Here is a 14,356-nt window from a genome sequence, read left to right as displayed (position 1 = left end):
GTTAGTCCTGATCCAAATAAAACAGAAGCTGTGAGAAAGATGAAAGAACCAAGAAATGTGAGCGAACTAAGAAGTTTCCTTGGAATGGTTAACCAGCTGGGGAGGTTTCTTCCAAAGTTGGCAGAGCGAGACAAGCCTTTGAGGGATCTCTTGTCAAAGAAAAACTGTTGGATATGGGGAGTTGATCAAGCTAGAGCATTTCAAGAACTGAAAGATTTGCTTTCATCCCCGCCAGTATTAGCCATGTACGATACTAACCGAGAATGTAAGGTTTCAGCAGATGCGTCAGCTTATGGTCTGGGGAGTGTGCTGCTCCAAAAGTGGGGTCAGGAGTGGAGACCTGTTGCATACGTGTCACGATCTCTAACACAGACTGAGCAGAGATATGCACAAGTGGAAAAAGAAGCTTTAAGTCTTACTTGGGCTTGTGAAAGATTCAGTAATTATCTCGTTGGCAAACATTTCCAAATGGAGACAGATCATAAACCACTTCTGAGTCTTTTGGGTTCCCAGATGTTAGATGATCTTCCACCACGTATTCAGCGTTTTAGAATGCGTCTCATGAGATATTCTTATTCCATCTCATATGTGCCAGGGAAACATCTGTGGACAGCTGATACGCTGTCACGTGCTCCTATGATAGAAAATTTATCAACAACTGAAGCAAAGTTGGTCGACGATTCAAATATTTACGTGGATAATGTGATCCAAAACCTGCCTGCAAGCACTGGCTACCTTGAGGAGCTGAGACAGGAGCTGACGAGGGATAGTATATGTGCCCGTGTGATGCAGCTGTGTGAGGAAGGATGGCCTACACACTACAACAGTGAACCAGCACTCAGACTGTATTGGGCTGAAAAGGCGTTTCTTACGGTGAATGATGGTCTTTTGTTAAGAGGAGAAAGACTTGTTATTCCTTCAACTATGAGAAATGATGTGCTCATGAAATTACATGAGGGACATCAGGGAGTGGTGAAATGCAGAGAACGTGCACAGCAGTCAGTGTGGTGGCCTGGACTGGGCCAGCAGCTAAAAGAACTGGTTCTAAAATGCCACACCTGCAATAGAGAGAAAGAGAATCCCACAGAGCCATTGATGCCATCACAGTATCCGGACAGACCATGGCAAAAACTTGGGGCCGATCTGTTTACTTTGCAAGGGAAAAATTATATTCTGGTTGTGGATTATGCATCAAGATTTGTGGAAATTGCTCAACTGAGTCCCACGAGATCAGCAGATGTGATTCCTCACCTGAAATCTGTGTTTGCACGTCACGGCATTCCAGAAGTAATGATCACAGATAATGGTCCTCAGTTTTCCTGTGCTGCTTTTGCTACGTTTGCTAAGTTATATGGGTTTAGCCATATTACAAGTAGCCCAAGATATCCACAAAGTAACGGGGAAGCTGAACGTGCAGTTAAAACCATAAAGAACTTGTTGAAGAAAGCAGCTGATCCCTATCTAGCCTTACTCGCCTACCGAGCAACCCCACTTTGGAGTGGGTACAGTCCGGCGGAGCTCCTTATGGGAAGAAGGCTTCGCACGACTGTGCCAACACTTCCATCTTTGTTGAGGCCAGTTCTTCCAGAAAGTAAGTTCATTGCTCAAAAAGAAAAGGAGAGAAGGATAAAGGATGCAGAGAGATATGATTCACGCCACAGAGCAAGAGTTCTTAGTAAACTTACTCCAGGACAAGGCGTGTGGATTAAAGATCAAGGCACAAGCGGAGCAGTGGTTACCAGTCATTCTACTCCACGGTCATACATTGTGGAAGGACCCCATGGATTGATTAGGCGAAATCGTCGTCATTTGGTTACCATGGAGCCTTCGACAGAGCCAGAAGTACCGGAAGGTGATGTTGGTGCAGAACAAGTTCCATCGAGTTCTGAGGAATCTTCACAGCAGAGCTTTCCTGAACTTTCACCTACTCCTAGAACCAGGTTTGGGAGACGGGTTGTGAAACCAGATAAACTGAATTTGTAGCTAAGGAAAATAAAATGATTGATGTAAATGTTATGCTAAAAATTTAAATATATATTTCTATTTATTGTAGCTTTTTCTTCTAGCTCTAGGTAGAAACAGACCTTCCAGCTATAGAGGCAGAATAATCGTCTAAGGTCTGTTGAATCAATGGTAGTCTACCCATTGATTCTAGAGAGGGGAGATGTGGTGTTAATGTTATGCATAGTTAAGACTACAAATGGCCACCTGTGGTGACGTCATGGAGCGACAGGCTTAAGTAGTCCAGGTGAGGCTGATTGTGGCAATGAAGACTGGCTGGATGTTTGGTGATCCGGGAATAAACTGATAACGATGATACAGTTCGACTCAGCGCATTTTTCTTAAAAACACGACAAAGATGACATCAGGAGGATGTTGGTTTGTTTTTGATTTTTTAAGGACAATTTGCAGCTGGCTCCACCAGAGCTCTCACAACATAGCAATAGCAAATAGCAAATTTGTGTTTTTTCATTGAAATACTGATAGTGACCCACAAATTGGTGAGATATGCACAGATTTGTGATGAAAACACAGTTGATGAGGTTTTTCTCTGTACAACATTCAGAATGTACACATGCAGAATGGAAGACCGGTACCCCCAAATAAAGTCCTCAACCTCCACCTATTGCCCCCACTCACATTTACCTGCTGATGCTCAGTCCGCTACCCTTAGGATGTGTGTGGTTCTCACAATGGTCTGGTTTGCTAGTGAAATGTTACCTGGTTGCCAGACTTTTGGGACATACATTGTGTCATTGATTCTGATTCTCTTTAGAGTGAAAACTAACAATAAGAGTACAGTCCCCTGTGGTGCTCCTTCACTGATGATCACCTAGTCAGACCCACAATCTGCGGTCTGTTTATCAGGTAGTCAAGCTTCCACTTCCTGTGTCTGCTGGAGTTTCTTGCTGAGTAATTCAGGCTAAATTATGGAAAATGCACTGGAAGAATCAAACAATGTGATTCTGATGGTTCTGCCCACTTTGTCCACTGATTCGCAGTAGAAATGACCTTGCTATCCTCTCTAGTCTGATACAAGTAATTGGCTTTGTCTCTTACTTTGTCACAGTGCTGCATAAAGAAAAAGGAATGTGTTTGGTTGGATAGCAACTGTATGATATTGAATAAAATGCCGCCTTTGGACATTAACAATAATCGTTTTTGGATATTTTCAGCACATTTTTTACCAAACCAAAGCATAAAGTTGTTAATACTTAAAATTGTGAGAAATATCTGCATAATAATTATAATACAAACATTTCATGTGACAACAATGTCACTTTTAAAGGAGCAGTGAAATATTTGTGTGCACCTAAAGTTCTAAAGTTTGTGCCAGTGGACCTAAATAAAAAAGAAAGTTGCAGCAATGCAATGAGTTCAAAGAGTCAGTCTGGAGCCACGTTTCAAGAGTTGGGTCCCAATTTTTTATTTTATTTTTTTAAAAGAACATTTATGCAATTATACAAAGATAATACAAATTATTTAACATTTGAGGCATTTTAATTCACTTGGCCTGAATGCAGAGCTTCACAATGTCATGTTGAATTAGCAGGGATCTGCTGCCAGTGAAGCACATCATTTTGAAAATATCCAATTTTCTGGGCTGTTTGAGCTCAACATCTTTGCATTTTACAAAGTTTTCTAGGGGTTATGAAAGGTTTTTCACGAAGCGCAGGGACTGTTGAATTCTGTCCACCCTCATAATGTTTTATTAAAAACATAAAAATCACTGACATCAGAGATGGAATATTTCCATCTCCGCCAATGACGAAATGCAGAGAAATAATAGCGGAGAGCAGCCTTGTAGGCTGAGTCCAGCCGCAGTGTGTCCGAGTAGCAGTTTTGTCCAGCCGGTGCCGCTGGGTGAGCTAAAGCTGATTGTCGAGCTTCTCTTGAACCAAACCAGTGAACAAGCCTCCGTGTGTCCGTCCCACAGGTACGTCGGTGATGCAGGTGACGGCTACAGACGCTGATGACCCCACCTATGGCAACAGCGCCAGGCTGGTGTACAGCATTCTGCAAGGACAGCCGTACTTTTCTGTGGAGCCTCAAACAGGTGAGACTGAAAACTGTTACTCATCCTCCAGTGTGATCCTGGTGGAGTTTAACACTGATAGCTCTGCAAAATTAATTACTACAAGTCAGCACATTAGAGTAAGGAAGTGGGGGGCTACCTGGGTGGCGGACCCTCCATGTGGTGGCTGACGGCTACAGCAAAGTAGGCAGTAAAAACTTTTGATTGAATAAAAGATTAGGGTGATCGCATTGAGGCCTCCCAATAGAAATGATGAAAACAGTTATCGGCAACTCCACTGTATATAGGGTTTGGTTACTGTATTTTTTCCATTTATTGTGAGGAGGGCATCATTTTTAATTAGACATTTTAAAGGAAATGTAAATAAAAAAAATAGATTTTTGTTTTAATTGATTCTTGTGTTAATTGTTTTATCACCTTGTGACAGATACTCGTATCCATGCCTTTCAGAAGCTTTTTGGTTGAATGGAAAAAAATGTACATGGTCATAGTTCACCCCAAAATGCATGAAGACAGAATACTTTGTAGGTAGAAGGAGAACACAGAGACTCCATGCACACTAGTACATCCGATGAAAGAAAATCGTGACTTAATGCTATCCGCAGCAACGCACACACAACATACTGATGTAATGTTTCCGTTTTCGACCACTTTTCAAGTACAAAGCTGCAGAGTGACCGCTTCAGGGATCGCATAACCCTGCATGTTTTCAGAGAAGAAGGCAGAACTGCAAAAAAAAAAGAAAGAGAGAGAGAAGTCCCAGAGGACATTCAAGCCTGTTCCCAGCAGAGCATGGGCCTAATATTTGAGTTTGCATTAAAAGAAGAAATTGGTTGTAAGGCGAGAGGTTAGGGCAGACACAGAGATCTGTTAGGTCAGAGAGAGAGCCAGAAAATAAACCGCAAGCTAGAGGTTAGAGAAGAGAAATTGGTTTAGAGAGAGTGAGCTCATGGAAAAAGAGTGGTTAGGGCACAGAGAGTCGGAGAGATTTGAGCGGAGTAAATCTAGCTAATCAAACCAGTGTTGGGTATTTGACTGGCTCAAATCCATAGCTCACATTTCTAATTGGTTTGGAGATTATCAGCTTTTCATGCTGTCACACACATACGCACACATTTGGGGTAAAATGACACCGGAGAGCCTCTCTGCAGTTGGACATGCGGGGAGAGGTAGAGCGAGACGGACAGAGAGTGGCGGGGGATCATTAAAATGAACAGAAAAGATTACTGCAGCTTAAAAATAGTGGATGGGAAAAGCTGCATGAAAGTTCTTATTTATCTAACAGATGGAGGAAAAAGGGTTCGCTTTCAAATTAAATAGCTCAAATTAAAGTTGCGGGGGTAGTTTATGCTTAGCAACTGTTTTTTGTTGTTTTTTTTTTTTTTTGCTTTTTAAATGAGTTTTTTGCAGAAATAATAACCTCACTAGTTTTTATGAGCATATAAACAATACTTGTGCAGAACAATTATGTGTGGTAGCAAACATTTGTGAGTCTATGCAGAATATCTAATTCTATTTCATGATTAAGCATTGGAATAATTAAAAGAAATTTTTTAAAAGATTATATTAAAATTATATTTCTTTTGTTTATTCTTTTACTCTTGAGCTCAATCTAACATATGACAGAGCTAGATTTATTGTTAGAATATCTGCCAGTTTTAGTTAGAAAATTCCAAGCTCGGATTTTGGCATTTACTTTTTCCAGTTTTCTAAACCTGGAAATGTTTATATCTGCAAACTCTCTCAATTTAGAAAAGATTTTACCGCTTCTTTTTTAAACTGTTTTTTGTATGGGGCTAACCTTATCTACATATCAATAATGTCTCTTGTTGCATATTATACACATACCAGGATGTGTATTGGAAATTCTTTTCCGGCATCAGAATTGAACTGAACGAAGCAGTAGTTGCTGTTTTTAAAATTATGCTAATGTGAAGACATTTCAGGTTCCTACATTTTATTTTACCTTCCTAAAAGACACCCTGACACGGCAGAGAAATTTATGAATTGAAAACAAAAGTGTACTATTTTTCTTTTCAAAGTGGATTTTTAAAAATGTGATGTCTTCCTCTTCATCAGCATTTTTCATCTTGCAATTTTATTTTTATTTGCTCATAGTTACTCAACAAAGGCCATAAGGAGTACTGTACGTCACAAAGAAGATGACACTGATTAGACCTAACTATTGAGTAAATCCCTAAGCACAGAGCTAAGTTCACCCAAAATGTGTTAGTGGCTGAAACCTGTTTGTTCTCTTTTTATTATAGCTACAAACTCCATGGATGGTGTCCACTATCCATTATCATCTCCAGTCAAGTGTAATAAGCTGTGTTGTGATAAAAGTGGCCAAACACATTTTAGATATCACTAAACTCACCATAAATAAACATAAACACACTGGGCTAGTTGATGTTTCAGCCGTGGAACCAGATTCCAGCCAGCACAACTACAGCTAGCTAAGCTCCATCTAGCTAAAATCTTCACTAAAACGCAAGCATATGAATACTATGGACAGTTATTTTTTCTTATTCAAAAATGTTGCATATGTATGAAAGTCAATTAAAAATGTAAAATAGAAATAAGACCTCAGCCTTCTTCAAGGATTATTGGTTTTATGAATGGATGTATGGATGGTAAATAACCTACTGCTACATGCTGCTACTTCTGTAGCGCTATACTATATGGACTTTAGTCTACTTAGTAAATACACGGTTATTTTCTGTTGTTTACATGCAATGAATCACCTTTGTTTCCAAATATAAATTAACAAAAATAAAATGCTATGATTATGTTCTCATAGTCATTTATGACAAAGTGTGTTTGTGAAATTTACTGGCAGTTTTACTTTATTCCAAGAACTCTGAGGGAGTCTGACAAACATACACTATTACTTACAATTAAGCATGTTAGCTTACCAGGAAACAGTTGAGGATGAAGAAAAAACTGTCAAGATGAAATAATAATGTAGCAAAGCAAACTGTAGCCTTGATTCTCAAAGATTACCCTTGTGAGTTCTCTTACAACAAATCTCCTTAGCAGAATTAAAGCGTTCAGCACCCCTCATGTCCTCCTCCTCCTGTGTTCAAGATAACATTCCCTTTAGATGACTTAAAACTGAACTAATCTCCAAGGTTGGCCTTATCTTACATTTTTAGCACTCTTACAGACTCCAGCTGCCTGCCAGGCTGTTTGAAGCAGACTGTTTTTCACTAGCTGTTAATCTGACATGCACTGCTATTCTGAGGAAACAACAGATCTCAAACCAGCCCCCTATCTTGGAATCTGGAAAATTATATATATCTTTGGAATATTAATGTTTATTATATTTTTATATTATGTATTATTAAATCTATAGCTACAAGCTTTTATTCTGGTTTTTTGGGCTCCTTGTAGACAAAAGGAAGCTCGTAGAAACGTGCTGTTTTTGTTATCCTTGCAATACTGAAAAACATCCTAAATTTTTTTAAATCCTGGTTTAAAATTAGAGACTCAGCGCTTGATATTTTGCACCCATATTTCGCCATAGGAAGTGTTTCAATCAGTATGAGTTACAAACCTCTACAATTTAACAACCTGTGGTGGATCCCAAGGATCAATCCTATCAACCATTGTTTGTCATGTTTACACACTTACTTTGCACTTTGAAAGTAGATGGAGCAGTGCCCAAAATGTTTGGATCTCTTTACATTTAATTCAGCCAGTACAGTAACACATACAGTTGACCACAAGTATTCACTGGAGTTTGGGATCACGACTGCCAAACAGCCAAAATCTGCAGAAACTTAAATCTTAAAACTACTGAAACTGCCAATTTTAGTAGGTCAAACAGCAAATTTACATCAACATGCATTAACTCACAGTCCAAACCATCTTAGAAGCTAACAGACCATCTTCCTTATCTCTGCTCTGAGGATACAGCCAATCAGTGTCAAGGAAAAGAAAGGGCACTTCTGGATTGGCTGCTTTGCAAACACCAACCAATAGCACATCAAGTAGCATTGCGTCGAGGTATCTTAGCTTCCCAACCTACAATTCTTTCAGATATTTAGACATGGTCTACAGAATTGGTGAATAGGTCCATTTTCTGTGAATACTTTGGAGTTAGAGCCACAAATAGGTTGAGTACACTCGATTTGTTGTTTTTTTTTTTTACAAATCTTTTAAATGTCAACATTTTCCATAAATTCAATGAAATCTTTATTGTCATGTTTGTAAGCTCTTTATTTCTGCCAGCTATGCTGTCCAGTAAATCCTTCAGACTTTATCATCGCATTGTTTCATTTCCAGGTATAATCCGCACTGCCTTGCCAAACATGGACCGTGAGGCGCGGCAGGAATACGACGTCGTCATCCAGGCCAAAGATATGGGCGGCCACATGGGGGGGCTGTCAGGGACCACCGAGGTCAAAATCACCCTCACAGATGTTAACGACAACCCGCCAAAGTTCCCACAGAGTAAGTTCATTTCTTCACTGTCTTTGTGTACTATCCACATATTGTCACACTCTCTTTAACCGTTTCCACTTCCACTGTGAGCCTCCACTCACATCAACTGTGTTGGAACTAAGAATAAATGATTGAAATCATGTAGAACGCACAAACATAATCTTTTTGAAAACTCCAGCTCCAGTCAGTTGTTTTGCTATTCTCTATTTTTTATCCAACTCCCTCGTCTTTGTTCAACACTCTGTTTTTTCATCTTTTTCCCCCCTCGGCTAGTTTTAGCCATCTGAATGACTCTGCCATTTTCTCTTCTTTCCGCATTTCTCCTTCCCCTCCCATAGCTCTAAACCAAGGAACTCCAGACAGAAATTAACTGCAGGAATGGAGGGACAGAGTATAGGAAGGGAGAGAAGAGGAGTTAGCCTGTGGAGTGGCTGAACAGGCGAGAAGAGAGAGGGACGCTGGTGGAAGCAGCTAGGTAGGCTGCAGAGGAGAGGGAAAGAGCCTGTCAGAGTCGTCCGTCTGGTTGCTACGTGCCTCGACAAGCTGACAGTTCTTCCACCAGCCTACCAAGGGAAGCTAAAATCTGATTTTACAGGGCTGTGACAACCAGAATCCATTTTTGTTTTTCAGCAGACTATCTTCAGAATTTAAGGTGTGTGAAGACTCCACACTGACATTTCTACTGTTTTAAACTGTGTGACAGTTTGTAAAAGTGAAGGGCTTTTAAAGCTAAAACTCTGTTAAGTACTTACTTTATTTCCATTTTTGTCCCCTTTTTTTTAAATTTCCGATGTAATTTCCGTAACAGTTGTATGAATTAGGACTATTACATATTTTACAGATTTGTTTAAAACATGGGGTGTGTCCATGCGGCCAGTTTTCCCTGATTCCTTCTTCAGAGATTAGCTTCATTTGAAGTTGCAATGAATGACATATTAGAATGGTCTGTCTGTCACTGTAACCAATTAATCAGATACTCAGCTGCATTATAAATTAAAATGAGGCCAATAATTTCTGATGACACTATGGTCGCTAAGCCCCCACTAACATCCACTGTACTGGAGTGGGAGGGGCTTAAAATACTCCCCAGAATGTTTGTGTTCTATTTTCATATGAAATGAAGGTCTGTATACACTATAAACAGAGGAATGTTTGCTTGCAAACAGCTAGCTTCGGGGTAGCTAGCTTCATGTCTTTGAAGACAGAGTGGCAGAAATGTTCATAGTGTTAACCATGTGAACATCAAAATACTAACCAATGAAGACATTTGTATTGCATATATAAGCTACGGGAACCTTTAATTTCCCTTAAATATTATCTTTGACTTACATTTCTAGCAAAAGTGCCTCTCCTCATGACAGCACTTAGCGCATCTCTAGCAGTGAAACACACAGAACAACAGCACGCTGCGGAAGTTGGCCCCCGTGTTCAAAAACAAGCCGAAGCAACCCAACCACCTGCAAGAACAGTCTCCCAGATGGTGAGAATGAGGACAGTTATTACTTATTTAGCAGCGGGGTTGACTGAGAGAGGGCACCGAAAGGATAAAAACGAGATAAGCGAGACATGAAGAAAAACAGAAAAGACAAAAACCAGAATTAACACTCCCTGCCGACATATCATTCGTCTGCATTTGAGTTATGTGATGAGTTGTGCCAAGGTGTTATTTAGATATCGTGCTTTTGAGTAAGCCACACTGGGTGCTTTATTCACTGAAGTGACAGCCAAAAAAACATCACATGCCTCCAGCTCAGCTTGTCACCAGCACTGGTGTACTAATAAAGTTGGAGCAAACCCTGAGGAAGAATGAGGGGAGATAAAAAGTAATACATATGCAGTTTTGTACAAAAAGCTAGACTTCCTTATGTGGTTCTGTGTTGTTTTTTTCCCAGTTTCCATTAGGCTGTGGCATTTTTCTGAGGCTTCATCTGCTTTTAACACACCCCTCATGTCCCTGCAATTTTCTGCCTTTCACCTCATTATCATGCACCCCCCAGAAAATTCATCGCGACACAGACAGAGGGTTATTAGAAGCAAGGAGGGGAAAATAAAGATGAGAAGTGTTGTGACTCCGTGACTTCAGTCTTTATTAGACTTATGACGACAAAGATGGTTTTGTTAAATACTGTTAATGTACTCGTGCCACCGCACTGTAAAGCCAGTGCTCTCTAATTCCCGCTCCAACAGAAACAGCGGGGGTACGACGCAGGTCATAAAAAGCTGCTTGAAGAGAATATATTTTGATTGGTGTCTACAGGCTTCTGTTTGAGCGTTTCATTTACCTTCGCTGACTTCTGAAATTGCTGTTACAGAGCTGTCTTCTCTTGTGAAACACACCAGAATGATTCAATTAAAAAACCCCTAACATGACTGGAGTGTTTAAATGAAAACCACGTTGGAGCTTTAATGGAAAGTTTTCCTGCCAGATTTGACAAACAGGAGAGAAAAAAACGTCAGAAAGGACGACACGTCTTTATTCGTGCATAACAACTGAAATGTTTCCATATTTGGAAAAATATTGTCAGACACATTTCATAAAGGCAATTTTATGATAAACCAAAAATACTGACAGCTAAATAATGACTGTTGAGACATTTTTCTGAATACATTATTACCTTGTGTTGAATTGACACTATATTGCTTTGCCTGCTGACATCCCGTTCTTAATCCATCGGGTTTAAGTTGATGTCGGCTTATTCTTTGCAGCTATAACAGATTCAACTCTTCTGGGAAGGCTTTTCACAAGATTTAGGAGTTTATTATGGACATTTTTGACAATTCTGTATGTGAGATCCAACACTGATGTTGGACAAGAGGCTGATGTTTCACAATCTCTACTTTACTTTATCCCAGAGGTGTTCTGTCTGGTGGAGGGTAGGACTCTGTTCAGAGCAGTCGAGGTCTTCCAGCCTTCTTTGTGGACAATGACTTTTCACATTCCATCCAGGAACCTTTAGCCATTTAATGGTCTTTTTAGGAACTTTTGAGAGGAATTGTACAAATCCACGTCATTTCCCACCGTCTGTTAAACACTCCTCAAAAGTATTTGTGTTGCATGCAGATACAAAAACTGGATAGTGAAAGCAAAATAGATGAAATGAAATGTCAACATTGCTGTCTCAGCACATTTCTGCAGGAAACACATCCACAAATGTCTGACCAATCACATGGCACATCACATAGGGCTCTGTGTGACGTAGTTCAGCCCAGGCCTGGTGTTGAGAAGTGGTGGAGGATGCCTTCCTGCAAACAAGATGGTGCAGTTTTTGTCATGCGACCACGTCAAGGAGAGCTGATAACATTTCGATCAAAGGTTGGGAGAGTCTTAAGAGCAAGAGCCCAATACCAATGGCCAGAATCAAGCTGGGTTTACAAACACTAGTTCAATCTGGAGGCATGGTAAACAATTGTCCAGTAAACTACTCTGAGAAGCATGTGAAAGGACAACCAAAATTGATAACATGTTACATAGTTTAATATGCAATTCTACCAAAATGCGTAGCCTGGCCATCACCTTCCCACATAATTCTGTTCGATATTCATTTTCCCTCAGTGTTCTGTCTGGGATTTGTCTCATTGAGCTCCGTTTCTCCGATGACTTTCATCCTGGACAATCAGCGGTCAGAAGGAGAAGTTGTGAACAATGACATTGAGTTTCCGCACTGTTTCAGAATTGTAGTTGTAGTTTGGCAACGGCAACAGATGAGGTGCATGAAGCCTGAAACACGGCTAACACGTTTGGTCCGTGTTAGCCACGCTCCCAACTATTGAGCAGCTATAGTCAGAGCAAGGAGAATCTTTAAGATTTTTTATTGCTGGCAAATATGTTGTGGCGCCATTCTGTATTTTCCAGTAAGCTTCATAGCGTAACGTCCATCACCATCCACTTTATGCATTATATAAGTCACGCCCAAACATTAGTGACTGGATAAAATCAGATCCAGTCATTCAAAATTTCAACACCTCCACACCTCCAGCAAGCAATTGTTTCTCAATAGGCGAGGGTCTGTACCCTCTGTACGAAGCAAAGAACAAGGGGCTGGTTGTAGAGCGAATTCTCTAATTCAATATTTCAATCATTATTCTGGCATTTAACAAATTTAATATACTTTTGTTAAGTCAAACAGACCTAAAGCAGGAAGCGTTTATACAGTGTGTATGTACATTTATGACTCCAGTTGTATAGGAAGACAAGCAAACCAATCTATAGTCCATTAAATCAAATTTCTGCAACAATGCAGTTCAAAGTATTAGAAATGTTTCTTTACTCCAGCCCGTTGGCCTCACATATCTTTGTGAAAAAAGTTTGAGAACTGCATAAAAAGTCACACACTTTTCCTGATGAATATTCATCTGAAAAATTTAACATATTTCTCCCAATGTGGGATTTGGATGTAAATGTTGGTACTGTATGCGCTGCGCTACACTTTTCGCCTGTAGCCAGGTACGCCAAGTCGGCTGTGTGTTCTGTCATACAATGTTTAAATCAACTGCCACAAGCCAGTGAAGTTAAGCTACTTAGGACAAGCAAGGATATGACAGGGGAAGAGCAAGAGGAAAAGGGCAAGGATGAGGGAGGAGGCGGGTGGTGGGGGCAAGCATGAAATGAGCTTTTACCCAGAAGAGGACTGAGGAGGGGAGAGGAAGGCAGAGGAGAAGTAGGCCAAAAGGGGGAGGAGAGGTGAGGATGACTGAAAAGATTTGAGAGACCAGAGAGGGCAAAGGCAAATGAGAGATGAAGACGAGGTGAAAGGGGGTGGTGGGGAACATTAGCAGGACAGAGTCAATCAACATGTGGGGAAGTTTAAACGGCAGGAACAGGGAGGGAGATGAAAGGTTAAGAGGGATCAGGTGAGGATCGATGCAGATGTGGCGAAGAAAAAGTAAAGAGCTTGAGGGTAGCTGGTGGGGATTCCAGCCGGATGGGTCCAGGCCCGGGAATGACTCTTCGTTTTTTTCCGCATGCATATGCTTAGTCGCCTCATGACCAAGGAAATTTCATGATTCGAATGATTTGCTCCACCTAGACAAGCGGGATAAACATGCTAATGACGTGCAAGTCAAAATGATAAGGTCTCTCTGAAAGGCAGGTGTGGGTGGAGATGGGGGAGGAGAAAAACAACAGATGATGGGCAAAGAGAAAAGAAAGGGAAGTATACGACAGGAGGAACAGAGGTGGAGGAAAAAGGTGAGGAAGAAAGGGAGAAAACATCTGGGTAGGGCAGAGGGAGGAGGCGGGACGGGAAGATGAGAAATGGACGATAAGGAAGGATAAAGGAAGACATATGGTCCTCCTGCTTGCATTCTGAAAATCTGGAGTCTGTGCCTTTACCTACGTGCACACACACACCTGACACCGCAGGAGATATTAATATCCTTTGGGCCATATGAGGCAGATGGTATATTTCGTGTTAATCCCTTGCTGCCCTCCAAAGCTGACCCTGCCACAGCCAGTAAACATGCTGACAGCCGGCCAAGAATTCTCCAAAGGTGTTGAATACCAAAGCAAGCCGTGACTACGAGATAACACTGCTGGCCTTCATCGGCAAGTACATTTTCTGACTCTTTTTTTTCTTCTTCTTCTTTACCCCCACCAGGTGTGTATACCATGTCTGTGTCAGAGGACAAGGTGGCAGGAGAGGAGGTGGGCCGTCTTAAGGCCAAAGACTCTGACATGGGAGACAACGGACTTGTGAACTATCGCCTGATAGACGGAGATGGGATGAGCATGTTTGAGCTGTCCACCAACTCAGAGACCAGAGAGGCTGTTATCAAACTGAAGAAGGTAAGGGATGATAGGGAGGATTGAAGGACCAGAATGGGACTTTCTACAGTCTTCTTCAGACATAAAACCGTTTAGCTGTGAGGTTGCTG

The 14,356-nt window shown here is 41.0% G+C and overlaps 1 protein-coding gene across 2 annotated transcripts in view; it reads left to right on the top strand.

The window, feature by feature from the left end:
- The window catches only part of cdh11 (cadherin 11), a 128,558-nt gene that overhangs the window by 94,025 nt on the left and 20,177 nt on the right, over positions 1–14,356 (top strand). For both annotated transcript variants that reach the window (XM_023327449.1, XM_023327450.1), the window contains 3 exons: positions 3,938–4,057; positions 8,324–8,491; positions 14,080–14,267. In XM_023327449.1, coding sequence (XP_023183217.1) covers positions 3,938–4,057; positions 8,324–8,491; positions 14,080–14,267 — 476 coding nt within the window. The remainder of the gene's footprint in view (positions 1–3,937; positions 4,058–8,323; positions 8,492–14,079; positions 14,268–14,356) is intronic.

Source organism: Xiphophorus maculatus, chromosome 22 (assembly GCF_002775205.1).
Source record: "Xiphophorus maculatus strain JP 163 A chromosome 22, X_maculatus-5.0-male, whole genome shotgun sequence".
Classification (NCBI taxonomy): Eukaryota; Metazoa; Chordata; class Actinopteri; order Cyprinodontiformes; family Poeciliidae; genus Xiphophorus; species Xiphophorus maculatus.
The sequence above is the reverse complement of the archived record's forward strand: the minus strand, read 5'-3'. Positions and strand labels throughout refer to the sequence as shown.